Source organism: Jaculus jaculus, chromosome 9, assembly GCF_020740685.1.
Source record: "Jaculus jaculus isolate mJacJac1 chromosome 9, mJacJac1.mat.Y.cur, whole genome shotgun sequence".
Taxonomy (NCBI): Eukaryota; Metazoa; Chordata; class Mammalia; order Rodentia; family Dipodidae; genus Jaculus; species Jaculus jaculus.
This window is the reverse complement of record NC_059110.1, coordinates 49,582,527-49,598,862: the sequence shown is the minus strand read 5'-3', so window position 1 is coordinate 49,598,862 and position 16,336 is coordinate 49,582,527. Positions and strand designations below refer to the sequence as shown.

Below are 16,336 nucleotides of genomic sequence, written 5' to 3'. Positions count from 1 at the left end.
ACGGGGCAAATTGAGCCACTGCTGCTGCCTCTGCTGCTGCTGTAGCTGCCACTGCTGGAGCCACCACTGCTGCTGAAGCTGCTGCTGCTGTGTCCACTGCCGCTGCTCCCCCTGAAGCTGCTGCTGCTGAGTCTGCCGCTGCTGCCACTCCTGGGTCTGCTGCTGCTGGGGCCGCTGTTACCGGTGCTGGAGCCGCTGATGTTGCTGCCGAATTCTGCTCCTGCTTGGGTCCCGTTGTCAGCCCAAGTTGGCGTGGCCGGGTCCCGGGCCGCTGCTCTGTTCGCTGGAGCCGGGCTCAGGCGGTGGGGGAGGGGATGGAGCCGCAGCTGCTCTGGTTCTCTCGCTGTTCCATGTGTTCTTCTACCTTGCGGTCTGCTCCTCCGTTGCTCGCTGCCGCTCTCCCCTCACGTTTCCCGAGTAGCGGAGAGCGCCGGTGTGAGGGGAAAATCCTGCACCTGGCTTTTCCTGCGGCTCGAGCCGAGTCTGGCGGCTTTCTGCTGCGCCGCGGCTGCGGTGGTTGGCCGAGCTGCTGGAGCCGCTTTTCCCGCCTGTGCAGGCTCTGGATGCTCTGGAACTCTTCTCCTTCTCTGCTGCCGCTTCAATTTCCTATACACCTCACGTTTTAGTAAAAGTGTGTATTTTGCTGAGTTTTTTTGGTCTTTTTCCCCCCCAGGCTGCTTTGGCATGGTACCTATGCCGCCATCTTAACCGGAAGTCCTCTAAAAATTTTTATTAGCATTTTCCATGATGAGTTTTTTTGAAGAAAACAAAAGAATTACTGATTTATTAGGTGAACATACATCCCTAATAACTCTTAGAGATCCTCAAATGGCTACAATTAAAATAGCATAAACAGAATTATTGGAGATCTTTTGTTTCAAAAGAGGTGGACCATAACTAGGGAACAAGGTGATCCTCTGGCCTTTACACACACATACACTCCCACCCACCCACACAAATTATAAACATCCAAACTGATGCACACATGTGCACAACTGAGGCTCTGCTTTGGCAATGGTGGGTGCCAGTCACCTTCCATCTTGAGAGATATACCAGCCAAGATTATAACAGTAGCCAGTATTCCACTTCTGGATATCTATCTAAAGCAGAACTGAAATCAAGACTTGGAAGAGGTATTTGTATGCAATCTTGTGGTTCCTCACTGCCCCAGGGCCACTGCATATTGGTTTCCTGAAGGCATCCAGGCAACTGCAGAGCAGGGTCTTGAGTGGTCATGAGTGCAATGGTAAGAAACACTGGGGAGACTGTCAGAGAACAGCTTGTTTACTTGTTAGGTGAATGAGTTTATAAGCATTCATGTAGTGGTGGGAAAAGGTACAGTGTACGGGTCACAGGGAGAATGGCTGTATGAAGGGTGCTGGCTGATACCTCATTAACATACAGGGTTAGGGTGGGGGTAGGGCTCACATGTCCACTGGAAAATCAAAACCTAAGTCTTATCAGGACATCCAGGTGCCCCAGGTGTGAGGAGGGAGCAGCCTTACTCCTTCCAGTCTGGTCTCAAGGTGATATTATTGGGGTATAGGCCTGCTGCAACCTCCTGTGGCCTGGGGCCCTTAGCCATGCCTTACAGCTCAGGCCTGCCTGCGTAAACCTCCAGTGGCCTGGGGCCCTCACCTGTGCCTAATAACTCCCCCTTTGTTTTTATAATGGGCCATTATCATCATATTGAGATCTTTATAGTCTATCACAGGTCGAGATAGAGCTAGATGGTACACAAGGACCTGATTAGTAGAACATTATCAATATTAGTTATTTGTTGTCTGAGAAATTTTATAAGGCAGGGGCCCACAAGTAACAGTGTTCCTATAGCCAGAAGGGGGCCAAGGAAGGGAAGGAACCAAGTGACTAAGGAGTTTGAGAACCAGTTGGTGGGGTTGTCAGGTTTATAGCAGTCAAGTAACTCTGTAAGGAGTTTTTGAGAGCATTAACTTTTTTTTTGCCAACAACATTGGGCTCACTGACCAAAAAACAACATTCTTATTCCAAGATCCCACATGTCCCTTGTGATAGTTAAGGTGTTGTCAACTTGATCTGTTTAGTAATCCACAGAAATCCCTTTTGGGTGGGTCTCAGAGGTTGCTTCCAGGAAGGATCAACTAAAGGAGGAAGTCCTTCCCCAGAGTGAGCCCTTCCCCCAGAGTGGGCGGCCCCGCTCAGAGGGGAACTTGATATAAGGAAGCTCTGGGTAAAAAGAGCTCTTCTTTCCTCCCTCCCTCCCTCCCTCCCTCCCTCCCTCCCTCCCTCCCTCCCTCCCTTCCTGCCTGCCTGCCTGCCTTCCTGCCTTCCTGCCTTCCTGCCTTCCTGCCTCCCTGCCTCCCTCCCTCCCTTCCTCTTGGCTGCCAGAGCTGCTCGCTACCTTCCAGTGTGGATTGAAGACCAGCACAGACTGAAGACCAGCATCAACTGAAGACCCACATGGATTGAAACCCAGCGGCTCCTCAGGAAGCATCCAGGCTTTCTGGCACCATCTGCAGTGCCGGGTTGGGACTGCTGAGGCATCTGGCCACGTGGACTGAGCAGTTACCAGGTTCTGTGATTCTCAGGCCTGCAACTGCTATTGGACTACCATAAACTAATCCAATAAATTCCCTTTTTAAAATAATTCATTCTTGCAGTTTTGTTCCTCTAGAGAACCCTGACTAATACATCCCCCCATGTTCAGCAGTGATGAGGTCTAAGGCTCTGCAATTTTGGAGTACCACACCAGTGAGAGTTTAATTGTCTCTGAAGAGACTTAAGGCTGTTGGTAGTACATATCATTGGCCTGGTCAAGCTTGTCTCAGAAGTCTCCCATGAGGTGGTTGGTCTGGACAAGAGCAGTTCTTGCAGCACCAGAGGCACCCAGGTACAGCATCAGGCCGAGGACTACCAGTAGAGGGATGAAAATCACTCTTGGTTGATACTAGTGGAGCTGGTAGGCTGCCTCTTCCTTGTAGAGATAAGTGGGAGAGGAAACATTTATGCATGGGTTATTAGCCCTTCGCACCATAGGAGAGCAGGTGTCTTGACATAAGTGGTCCTGGTTATGGAAATATTGAGGAGGCATTCAGCTCTGGTTGGCTTGGAGCTGGACAGGCAAAGGGATATGCCTTGACCGGCACCAAAGAGGGGAATATCAGTAAGGTGTGGTTGAGAATAGTGCGTTGTAGATGTGGGATATTCGAGGGTGCCATTAATAGGGACCGTGGCTAGCAGGGACAGTTAGAAGCATTAGGGTAGTTACTAAAGGGGAGAAGGTAGGCCACATATTGGACGTATAGTGTCCAGTTAATGGTGCCTTGTATTTTATCCATGACTTGTTTTGCTTGCAAAAGAATGTGGTGGTGAGTAAAAACTGAGCGAGGGGCAAGAACAAGCTATCTAGAGATCTGCAGGTTGGCAGAGGGAGCTAGTGAGAGGCCATGAGCGTAAAGTTTTCCTGTTACCCCCATCTGCCAGCATTCATCTCAGGGGTCTAGTATGGCAAATCATTTTTGGAAGAGAGGTGGATGTATCTGAACCTTTAGTGGTCTGGTGTTGAGGACATTCCCCTCTCCAATGGCCTTTCTTTGCACAATCGAAACATTTTCCTTTAGTACTCAAGGTGGCAACAAGGGCCTGTGCTAAGTGGGCAGCCTTATGTAAGGCAGTCCCAATATCCTGAGTAGCCACTATCCATTTATCATAATGTTCATCCTTGAGGCCTTGGCAGACCAGTCTACACTCTAAGGTCTTGCCTTCCGAAATGATAATTTTGAGGAAGAGGTTCCTGGCTGTTGGGTCAGGAATTTTTTTTCTCTAGGTTGATTTTTGTTAATATAAAGTCAGAGAGGGTTTCCTCTGGCTTTTGACTTCTCTCTCAGGAGGGGTCCTATTTGTGGAAAAACAGTTCTTTGTAACTGGGTAAGAGATAGGAAAAACTTTCCTACCCATTTTCCTTCAGCAGTCCAGTCACCCTAACTCTACCTCCTTTCATTTTTCCCTCTCATGAGAAGACACCCTTAAGTACTGTTAGAGGACAAGGGGGCAATGAAGTTGTGAGAGTTAAGAGTCTCTCCTAGAGAGGGGAACTACTCTAAAGGACCCTGGAAGCATATTGATGAAATATAGGAAGATAGTCTTGGAAGACAGACAATGTTGGGAAGAAAGAATAAAAATAAGGAGTTAATGAGACCACAGCAAACTGGTTGCCTTCAGGGCTATTCTTCTTGTGGACTTCTAGGCCATGGGGAGTATTTGCGGGAACTACGGGGACCAGTGTAGAAGTGACCCAGCATCTCCAGCGGCCTCATGATCTGGGAGCACAGACCAAAATATTGGTCCTTTTTGCTCCAAAGATTCCAATAGGCTTTGGCTTCTACATAGGTTATTAATACACTTAGAAAGAAAGTTACACCAGCCTGGATATATGTACATATAGAGCACATTTGATTACAAATTTGATGCAAATTTAACCAATTAATTTCACCTAGAAATTGTCAGAAAAGGACAAGAAAGACAGTATAAAGTCTTAGCACCTGTGTCTGAAAACATCTTTGATTAGTCCAGATATCTGTGTGGGTACTAATTACCCAGAGCCTGAAATTATTTCTCTCAGATGAGGACCATTGTTTGAGCATGAGGCTGTACCCTAAAGTAGGGGATATGTATACACTTTTGGTAAGCCTGATGCTTGTTTTATGTAAGGAGTTTGTAACCTGATCAAATATCTTGACTCAGTTTACCTATTTGACCTCTTTATCCAGTAAGAAATTTCATCTAACAGATGTGACATTAGGTGTTTAAAGGAGAGGAACTATAAAGAGAACCAGGGTCTTATGCTGCTTCTCATTCCCTTTCCCTTGTCAGAGATAACTGGCCATTTTGTCTTTGGACAGGGTCTGGGGGACACATGGCTTAAACTTGCATGGGTTCTGAGATAAAGGGAGCACCATGCCTTTTTCCAGAGTCCAGCTTGCCATGAGTTTAAAAAGCATATAACAGTAAAAAGGAGCAAAAGGAAATAACAGATAAGAGAGCTAAGCATCCTGACATTCCTTGTCTTTCTCTGAAGTTAATTTGCTTTTACCTAGGAAATTTATTTTACTCATTTGTAATACACAAGGTAATAGGGTCTTGTCTATGTCTAATCTGGTTATATCTCCAAAGAATGTGAATTACACCTGTGCTTATGATTTTGTGACCTATCTAGCATAGAAAATCACCTGGGTCTAATGTAAGCTGAATTTAGATTAAGTCTACGTTCCTATATAAAACTTTTATGGCATCCTTTACAGTCTGTAAACAGTTGAAAAATCTTTAGGCATGGTGTTTAAGTTTAGCCTGAAAATTAGGGTTCTGTTCCTTATAAAAGGAAATTAATTTTAGGCAAAATTTGTTGTTTTAAATATCTCCTTTATCTTTCCTACATACTCACACCTTCATCTACATCCTTTAACATTCTGATCTAAGTACCACTCAAAAAGCATTTTTAATGAGCATTCCATGTCCAACATTGAAAAATTCCTTCCTAGTTCCTTCAATCAACTCATCTCACCCCAAAACTAACCATCTTTCTTATAAGACTATTAAGGAAACAACACCAAATTGATTAATCCTACTACTCACTGACAAGCAAGTAGTCTAGATTAAAACAATTTTATGTCATCAAAAATCTAACAACCAGATTTGCTTTATAATGCCAGTATATATACCTACAGATTTTATATAACCAACTGACTTATCTCCTATAAATAAACTCCATGAAATACAGTTTTTAAGTTGTAAGACTATGAATACAGGCAAAACATGACAACCATTTTGGGGATAATCTTTATCAATACCTCTAACACACTTGGAAATGCTTTTATTAGGAATAACTAAGGCAAATTTTTGTTTCTGTCTTGAGGCAGGCAGACCTAGAACTCAGGTGAGTTGCCACCGTCTTTTAAGTAACAGGACATTACAATCTTTTTAAAATACCTGGCAAATTATGAGTCACCACCTCAGAGAATTTTGTCATTTTCAATAATCCTCTATATAAGTTGAAGTTGATCTAGAACATAAACTCAGTAATTATATTTATGATATCATGTATATGGCATTGTTTACATAAAATTTCAGCTCACCATAGGTTTTAGTTAAATCTGACTTTCTTTTCTTTGAGGTAGGGTCTCAATCTAGCCCAGGCTGACCTGGAATTCACTCTGTATCCTCAGGGTGGCTTTGGCCAAAAGACATCAGTTGTCCATTCACTCTCTCTCAGCCGCTTTGCAGACGACGAGCCACACCCGCTGGGGCTTGAATTTCACTCGCTCTGCCACTTCATGGAGCTGGCACAGCAGGTGGGCGGACAGCCTGTGGGCTCTTCACAGTGGCAGCAGTGGCAGCCCTGGAGGCAGCGCCCCTGGCACTGCCATCTTGGACAAAAAGACTAGGCAACAGCTGGGCGGGGTGGGAGCTCTTATAGTTGTTGTGTAATTGTCAGTGAGGTGTAGATGAAGAAGGGTCCTGGTCAGGGGACTTTATGATGTTGGGATTCTTTTGACTTGTGTAACATGAGCTTGAAGGGGGCAGCCCAGATTGGGAGGTGGTATGGTGGTAAGGGAGGGTAAACAGGGGTGGGCGTGGGAATACCTGGGGTCATTTTTTTCTGACTTGTTCTATAGTCTTTTTAAGGGAACTGAGGTCTGCTGCTGGCTAGTCCTTAGGGCCCTCCTCATTGGAGTCATCATCAGATTTTGGCATGGTTGTGGCCTTAGAAAGACCAATGCATTGTCTAATAGCTGCTATACTTGGAGGGAAAGAGAGAGGGGAAATGGAGAACAAAGAGTCAATCTGTAACTGACTGGGAACAATCAAGATAACTCAATACATTTGGGCCAGCCCTGCCTGGCTCCCGGGCTCTCATTGGGGTCAGGTCTGGTAGGCACGAAGGCAGTGGCCAAGACACTGGGCTGCCTGCCAGCCTGGGTAGCTCATGGTCTTTGGGAGTGGAAAGGGTGCCTCCCAAGACCATCCTCCTCACAGGGCAAGTACACCCAGGAGCTGGCTTCATGAAGGGGAAAGGGGGGGGGGGGCAGGGCTGCCGGGGAGGAAAGTGAAGACACTGTGCCTGAGTGGGCTGAGGTGCCACTGTCTTGGCACACATGTCTGCCACTGGACCCTAGGTGCCTTAGAGCACTTTCATGGCCAGCTTGCAGCCCTGCCATTGGCCTAGTGGAGAAGCTTGAAAGAAGATGAAAAGGGAGTGAGGGAGTATTTTCTTCCTGAACTTCTCATATTCTAGCCAGATAAGCCATGTGGATCCATATGTCAGGGTCACAGGGATCTCCAGAAATCATCCAGGGGGCAATCTGGAGGACTTCCTCCTAAAAGGAGATGGCTTAATGACTTTTTTCTTGGGAAGCATTCGTAAACCTCAAATTTGTGATCCTTTTTGTGGGAGGTGATATTATCCATGACAGAAAATGAATGGAGACACCAAGACCCTCATGATAGCATGAACCAAAAGTAAAGGAGGAAATGGAGAAACATGCCAGTCCTCAGTCATGGAGGCAGGGCCACAGGGGGCCGATGTCTCTCAGGGAGAGCACTCACCTATCCCAGTGCGTCTCAGAGGGTCCCTGTTCAGGCGCCAGCTGTGGTTCCTGGCCACCTGGGGCTGCTGCGCATTGGTTCCCCAGAGGCATCCAGGCAACTGTGGAGCAGGGTCTTGAGTGGCTGTGAGTATGATGGGAAGAAACACCCAGGAGACTGTGTCAGAGGACAACTCATTTATTTGTTAGAGGAATAGGCTTATAAGCGTTCATGTAGTGGTAGGATAAGGTACAGGGTCACAGGGGGATTTGGCTATGTGAAAGCTGCTGGCTGATACCTCATTAACATACAGGGTTAGGGTGGAGGTATGTGTTACACGGCCATAGGAAATCCAAAGCCTAAGTCGTATCAGGATGTTCAGGTGCCCCAGGTGGTAAGAGGGACTGGCCTCACTCCTGCCGGTCTGTAGGTGAGATTATGGAGGTCTAGACCTGCTGCAACCTCCTATGGCCTGTGGCCCTTAGCCATGCCTGACAGCTCAGGCCTGCTTAAACCTCCAGTGGCCTGGAGTGGCCCTCAACTGTGCCTGACACAATCTTCACTATTCTTAGAAGTCAATGCATTCTTACGGGCCACAGACTAAATTACTCCACCAAGACAGATGTTGGCTTAAAGAAATAAGATGTGAGAATAGTTCATTAGGTCTATGCTTACTAATCAGTAATACATTCTCTACTTTGAAGACTGACAATCTGGCTTGTAAGCAAAGTACACTAGGACTGACTATTTCCAAAATAACTTTTGACCATAATGTATAATGCTACAGATGTTATCTATACTAAACATTCTAGATCTCATCTCTCAAAACTGAACAGCAGCTTCCTTTTTCAGATGGTGGTGACCACTGGGGCAACTGAAAAGTCACCACAGTGCTGAGAAGTGACAGTGGAGTGTTTAGCACTAAGATATCTCTTATCACCCTCCAAAGCTCAGGAACCACTGTAGAAGAGGTGGTTGAAAGAATGTAAGAGCCAAAGGAAGGGGAGGAGTGCTTTGCAAATACTGTTTTCCAGACTCAAAATGGCCTTGATATTCATGACCTCATAATGGCTGACACTACCCACACAAGAACTGCATAATGGGAGGGAAAAAATGATGACATCAAAATTGAAGAGACTAGTTGGAAAAGAGAAGGGCTTCAGTGAATGGGGACTTGGAAGGAGAAAGAGGGAGGACAGTGAAAGATGTCAATAAAGTTAAAAATAAATAAAACTAAAAAGTATAGGTCAGCAAATATTTTCTATTCTTGTAAGTCCACCATTTATACAAGTGCTTTCATTACAGGTTAATTTTTATTTTTATTCTTATTTATTTGAGAGAGGGGGCAAAGGAAGAGGTCCTCCAGTTACTATATACAAACTCCAGACTTCCAAACTTCCACAAGCTGTGTCTAATTGGGTATTTATTCTTAGCAAGGAGAAGGTGACTAATAGAACAATTAAGTACATATAATGAAAGATGGTATTAGAATATATTTCCCTATATTGATTTTGAATATTAAGGTCAAGTATCTTTATATGTTATCAATACAGTAAAACAAGTTTTACACTTTGTATTAAAAAGGATTTTAAGGGGCTGGTGTGTAGCTTGGCAACAAAGTGCTTGCCTAGCATGTGCAAGGCCTTAGGTTCTCTCCCCAGTACCACAAAGACAAAAAAAAAAAAAAAAAAAAAAGAATATAAGCAAAAATGAATTTTATGAAAGTATTTTAAAATTAAAGTACACTTAACACAAAACAATGCAAAACATTGTTCTACTAAAATTTATTATGCAGTAATTACAAAGATTAAAGACTTCCATCTCAAGTAAAAATAACTTACAATTACACACATAATAGAGTACCTTATAGAGTGATTCCAACAAATACCACAGGAAATGCAATGTATTTGCACACTGGAGAGACAAATGCTTTCTCATTCACAGTGCTTGACATAGGAAAGCAGGTTTACATAATGATTGCATTGAGTCATGCTCTTAGTAATGGTCCATACAGAGCTGTGCCAAAACAATTCTTTCAGAATGTGAAGTACCGAGCAAGCCACTCCTGGCGCTGAGGGTCTGGGGAGGCCACTGGGGAAGCTTCACTCTGAGGAGGACTGAATTCATAAAAAGAGAGACATGTAACACAGGGTTAAGCAGTTTTGCAAAACACATACAACATCAGTGTAGATACTAATACTGGCTTGCAACATTAGAAGTTGTGCTATTAAGATTGCTAACTAAACTAGGCATGGTGGTGTACACCTTTAATCCCAGTACACAGTAATCAGAGGGAGGAGGATTGCTGTGAGTTCAAGGCCAGATGGAGACTACACAGTGAATTCCAAGTCAGCCTAAGCTAGAGGGAGAACCTACCTCAAAAAAATCAAAACAAAATCACTGGTTACTTGTTCTGCAGTAGAATTACTCTTCTACTCCATAAGGGCGGAGTGCATGCAACTCAAATAAAGGTAGTTAAGAGGAGCCACATCACAATGACTTAAAGCAAAAAGCAAGCAATTGAAAAAGCAATGTCCTCTTTGAACAAGAACAACAAAAAAGCATCTAGAGGAATTATGTGAAATAACAGAATATTCCTCTTTGCAGTACCTTTTCCATTTTAATTAAAATTTCAGAATCAGACACAGATATTTGACTCTCATGTATGTCTTTAGCTATAACTGTTAAATAACTAAATCAATCTCAAGTATTTTTACTATTTGCACACATTTGCTTTCATGTTCCCATAAGCAGATACTACTAGGAGGGCATTAAAATTTCAATTTTTCCTTTATTTTCCAAGTTACATTAACTTATCTTAATTCTAACTAATGATTATTTGGGCTACTTAAAAAAAAAAAATAAAAGAATCCCTACCGTCTCTGGGGGACATTACAAGGCACGCAACAATGTGTAATGGAAAATCCAGTAGCCATGTTCCTTAGGCTCATGCACATGCATCTTACTGATACCTGAACATTCTCATGCATAAGGGAAAATAAGCAACATCAGGTATTTAGCAGGAGACATATTTCGAGAATTGTTTAGTTATTCTCATTTTAATAATTAGTAAGAAAATAGTAGAAATCAATTAAAAACAAATTCTCTACTTCTAAGACATACAAGTGGCACTGTTCAGAGTTAGTAAAAATAAGTAAAATAAAAATAAAGCAACAAAAAGTCAGTTGCAGTAAAGTGAGCACAAAACATAGCTCTCTGACTTTAATGATTTAATGGTTAAACAGCATCATTCAAAATGTATTTGTTAATCAAACCTGAGATAAATTAAAATGGCAATAATTTTAAACCTTACAGATTTTTAAATAAATTTTATTTTTAACTTAACTAGACATATAAGTCCCTTAAAGTTCTTAATTGTTTTTGTTTGTGTTTTCATTTTGGCATGCTGTGCTAGAGTGAGACCCTACCTGGAAAAAAATTTTTTTGGAAACTATTTCACAGTAATTTTCTAAGTTGCTTTTAGAGTAATGGATTTCTCAATGTAAAAAGGCAAATTTCTGAAATTAAAAAAGAAAAGAGAAAAAAGTAAAAACACTGGTGAGACAGGGCTCACCTCAAAAATGTCTTGGGCTCTTTAGGTGGCACTGGATGAGGAAGTGGCTTGCTGCTGTTGAACTCTATATCGTGGACTGGAGAGTTAGGAATGGGATCCAGGCGGGTAGGATGTCCATTGCCCACTCCACCGGATTCCAGAGCACTTAGATTGGGAACACTCACAAACCTGTTTGTTGGTGACTTATCATTCTTCTTCTTTGGCTGCATTAAAAATAATACATGTGAGAACAGTCCTTCTATAAGGACAAGTAAGAAAATAGGAATCACAAGACATATAAATTGGGCATAAAAATTTGGAAGCTTTGTATTTAATTATGTTGTTAAGGTTAACCAGTGTTGCCCAAGGTGTGGTGTGGGGATCCTTAAAAGTGTTTATCCCCATGGAATCCTCAAAGACAGGCATGCTTCCCAGACAGACGGAAGGAAAAAGGAGCATTTAAGAGTGGCTTGCTGGGCATCATGGCACACGCCTTTAATCCCATCACTCGGGAGGCAGAGGTAGGAGGATCATTGTGAGTCCAAGGCCACCCTGAGACTCCATAGTGAATTCTAGGTCAGCCTGGGCTAAAGGGAGACCCTACCTCAAAAAACCAAAAAAGGAAAAAAAATGAGTGGCTTACTTCTAATTGTGGAATAGGGGGAGAGAGGAGGTGGGGAGGATACCAAAGGGGAAAGAAAACTGGGAGGAAAGGGGGAAGTATGGTGAAAGAGTAATTCTTTCATATACCTCATACTAAAATTAAGAGGAATAAAGTTAAAAAAAATTTTAAAGAGAAGTCCATGAACTTTAGCCATCTGTCAAAGGAAAGCTATCCTTGCCTGAAAAAAAGGGGGGGGGGGAGACAAGAAAATGCTTGGCAATGAAACAAATCTCACATTTTTACTATAGACTTAAATAAATACTTTGATTTAAATTCACTGTGACATCTCTCTGAAGGAATAACATTAAATTGATATAATTTTTATTTTCCAATTAACTGGCAATACCAATTGCCTCATAATTTTAAAACATAAAGGTTATAAAAGCTAAAATACTCAGTCTTTAATGTTCAATCAGTATTTTAAAGGGACAGAAAATGCAGAAGAATACAAATGCAGACTGGAAATCTATCAGCTTGCAGATCATTAACTGTAGCCTCTAAATGTCTTATTCCCACCAGAATCTATGAGCATCTTTTGTTATGCAAAGTAAAAATTAATGTGTTATAAAACACTTAGAATATTCCCATATTTTGCCAGCTAGATGTATGCTAAATTTCCATTTTTTTCTTACTAAATTACTCTAGTGTTTTAAAAATGCAATGAATAAACAAGATGGAAATTTCCTTCACGTGCAATTATATCCTGTTGGACATCATTTTCTGTGTCTCAGCTTGTGCTTCAGTCTGTTCTTGGGAATTGTTTGTGAAAACTCTAGTCACTATTAGGAGTCAAAAACAGCTAAGACATTCCCACAAAGCTGTACATTTTGTATTTTCTTATTGTAGTCACCAGAGGGCACACATAAACCTATTTAAGTTTCTGTTTTAAAACTCCAAAAGGAGAATTGGTAAAGGTTTAATGCAGCGGTTTTATAGATACAAAATTTAGTTCCAACAAAATAGATAGAAAAAAAATTCTAATATATTTTGTTTATATAAGATCATGAGTAATTTTCCTTTATAATTAAAAGCTTGCTACTCTAAATTACTGATTTAAAAACTAAAATTAAAGCCAAGCATTCTGGCAGATATGTGTAATCCCAGTACTTTGGAGGTAGAGGCAGGAGGATCCAGAATTCAAGTCTAGCCTTGGCTATGTGGCAAGTTGAAGGACTAGGTTACAGGAGACCCTGTCTCTTAAAAAAAAAAAAAAAACAAACAAACCTGAGCTGGAGAGATGGCTCAGCAGTTAAAGGACTGCTTGCAAAGTCCAACAGCCTGGACTCCATTCTCCAGCACCTACATAAAGCCAGATGCACAAAGTGGCGCATGTATCTGGAATTTGTTTGCAGAGGCAAGAGGATATGGAGCATACATATATTCCCTCCCTCCCTCTCTCTCTCTGCTTGCAAATAAACAAAAAATCAAAAACCCTAAAATGAAATTTATGTATTCATTCACTAGTTAGTTATTGAGATGCTTTTATTACAGAATTAAAGGCACAGTGATTCCTGCACTTCTGTCATTCTACTTTACAAAACTTTCACATTCAAAGTGTGGAGCACTCAAGAAAGGAAGGATGGATTTGGTATTCTTAGTAGAGGAATTTTATGCTTTGAGAATGAAATTTCTTGGTAAAGGCCTGCTAGAAATTAGCAATGATGAGAAACAATAAAATATGAATAAAAAACACTTTTAACACCAGCACTTTATTACTGTTTCTTCTAAGAGGTTCATAATCTGCATGAAGTTAATATATACATTTATTTATTTTATTCAGTACTTTCTTTACTTACAGCACTTTATTACTGTTTCTTCTAAGAGGTTCATAATCTGCGTGAAGTTAATATATACATTTATTTATTTCATTCAGTACTCACTTTACTTACAGAATAATACTGGTGACTTAAAGTATGATAAATTTTTACAATTTAATGTAAGCTGAATTTCTACTTGGCAAAAGCACTATGATTGGATTTAGCCCTGTCAATTTCAAGGCTCTTGTACTTGTTGAAAGAGAATAATAAAGTATCAGAATAAGCCACACTTAATATCAATGTTCAAAGACAGTCATAAGACTTACAAAATTAAGGCTCCTTCTAATTATTGCTAGGCAACAAAATACATATTCATTTTAAGTTCCCTTAGGATGGCAGGGAGAAGTGTTGGGTATCCAGGGTTGTGGTCTTTGTCTTTCTACACTATTATGAGGCTAATCGATAAAGCAATGACAATAAATTAATGCAAGAAGGGGTACAAGCTTAGTTTCCTTTAGAAATATGACAATCAAAAAGAACAAAGATTTCTAATATTAATAGCATATTTGAAGGAATATAAACTATTAATGAAAATGAATAAATAATTCTAATCTTAGTGGGTTATTATTATTTAAGGAAACATTGTGGGGCATTTTATCTTTATGCTACTCCAAATAATTCTACAAGCTTCTCATCTAGTTCTTAAATATCTCCCTATTTCAAATGTCTAAAAAACATACCTTAGCCAATGGATTAATAACACCAACAGTAGGACTTGTGTTAAATATTTTGTTGAAGTTAGTTTCTCGATTGACTAATTCCAGCTGATAAAATTTATTATCCTCCTATGCAAAAGAATTATAAACATCTTTTCAGCATTTTCTATTGAATATTTACAAACTTAATTATATAAGTGCCAATTCATTCACAATTTAATATAAAATATGAAGTATTATATACTTTGTTCAAAATTCTCTAGGCCTGATTGCCAGTGTCTTAAAAGTTTGCTAATGGGTTGAATGTTCAACACCTTTTAAACCATATGCCCAAGAATTCAATCCAACCCTTTAGTACTTATTCTTTTAAGACTCGATCTACTATTGATCCCATCTCTTTAGTTGTGACTGTAAAGTTTGAGCAGGTCTAGTGTCTATTCTAAGGGCTGTGTGAGTGAAATGAAAATGACACTATGATGTATCATAATTCTTGAGTGCCTGAAAATGGATTTGATGTTTCTTTGAGATTTCAATGTATTAAGGCAATGGTAACAGGAAAAATGAAGGGCTGTTACAAATATAACATTTGCTTTTGGCTTCACAAACAACCAGATTGAAGGAAGGCCACAGCAGATAGAGCATCATGAATGAGTACAGGCATGTGGTCCATTACAACTGGATTCTAGGGTCATATAGTAGGACCAGACTCCTCCCCTTCTTTAGTTACTACTGACTCTAACTGGAGTTACTAATCTTCGCTCATATGCCTCAAAATCCAGGGAACGAGAGTATTATAGAAAGTGTGTGACAACCCTTGGCTACATTCCTGGCCTGACCCTGTTGTGAGGATGAAGTATACTTGTATCTTTAACATCTCAAGTAAGAACTGGAAAATCGATAGCCATTTATGGGCCACAGATGAAAAACACTTGCTATGTTGCTAATTTTAGGAATAGAATACACAACAACTTCCCAGGCATCCTTTGCTAGTAAACAGAGCTACCTATAAGGAATGCACGCATGTGCATGATACTTGGAAATATCACCCGTTTGAGGGACTGAAAATGTACAGTACATCATGTCTTCACAGTTGGCTCCAGGACTCCCTCTATGGAAGCTGCTTGCTTTCAAAAGGAGCTTCTACTTCCAGAATACAGGTGGACTTTTCAAAATTCTAAACTGTGACTTTTAAAAATAGGACGTCAGAAATGTATAGTGGTCTTGTGTTTTATATGTTAATACTGAAAAGTTTCATTGCAAAGATTAATGAACATTTAGAATGATTACAAAAGTCTGCCATCCCGGGTACCCTTGTAAAGTCACACACACAATGTGGCACATGTATGTGGAGCTCCTTTGCAGTGGCAGCAGGCCCTGGAATACTCATACTTTCTTTCTATCACAAATAAGCAATAGCATTTTTAAAAACTCTGAAACATTTCATGAGGTTTTAAACATTTATGTGTTTTTTATATTAAGGATTAATGGCAATAATGAAAGTAGTATATTTTTTCTTAAAGCTATATTGTCTTTTCAAATGGACTTCTCAGCACCCTTCAACACCTCAGTATTTCAGACTTCCTAAAGAGAGAGAACACAATTTCCCTCAGGCTAGACAACAGAACCTTTTTCTTTATTGGCTGGTTGTATGGTTTTATTTTTTTGAGACAGTGTCTTGCTATATAGCCCTGGCCTTGAATTTGAAATGTAGCCAAGGCTTGCCTTGAACTCATGATCCTACTGCCTCAGCCTCATGGGTACTGGAAAATCACTATCTTTCTGGATCAGTGTTTGGTGAACATGGTTTAAGAAATGTATTATTTTAAATTAGCATGATTAATTGGAGCCAGGCATGGTGGCACATATCTGTAATCTCAGTACTCTAGAGAACTGCCAGTACTACAAGATCAGCCAGGATGAACACCCATCTCAAAACTAAACAAAAACTGACTAGTCTGGAGGTGTACAATGCAGGCCAATGTACAGATGAGTTCACAGCTGCTTCCTAGTCAGTTCTAACTCTGTATATACAATGTGCATACAGATGCACATAACTAGAATGTTGACTGTTTAAGTGACAGTGATG

At 40.9% G+C, this 16,336-nt stretch overlaps 1 protein-coding gene across 12 annotated transcripts in view; it reads right to left on the bottom strand.

The window, feature by feature from the left end:
- Window positions 1-9,329: 9,329 nt before the first annotated feature.
- Fam184a (family with sequence similarity 184 member A) overlaps window positions 9,330-16,336 on the bottom strand; it is a 155,804-nt gene continuing 148,797 nt past the window's right edge. For 4 of the 12 annotated variants that reach the window (XM_045159043.1, XM_045159046.1, XM_045159045.1 and 1 more), the window contains 3 exons: window positions 14,275-14,379; window positions 11,135-11,337; window positions 9,330-9,677 (listed from right to left, as the gene is read on the bottom strand). In XM_045159043.1, the coding sequence (XP_045014978.1) occupies window positions 9,596-9,677; window positions 11,135-11,337; window positions 14,275-14,379 (390 nt within the window). In that variant the 3' untranslated portion in view covers window positions 9,330-9,595. Of the gene's footprint in view, window positions 9,678-11,134; window positions 11,338-13,001; window positions 13,077-13,573; window positions 13,611-14,274; window positions 14,380-16,336 lie in introns of those variants that run through there. The other 8 variants (XM_045159044.1, XM_045159051.1, XM_045159052.1 and 5 more) reach the window with 6 other exon arrangements.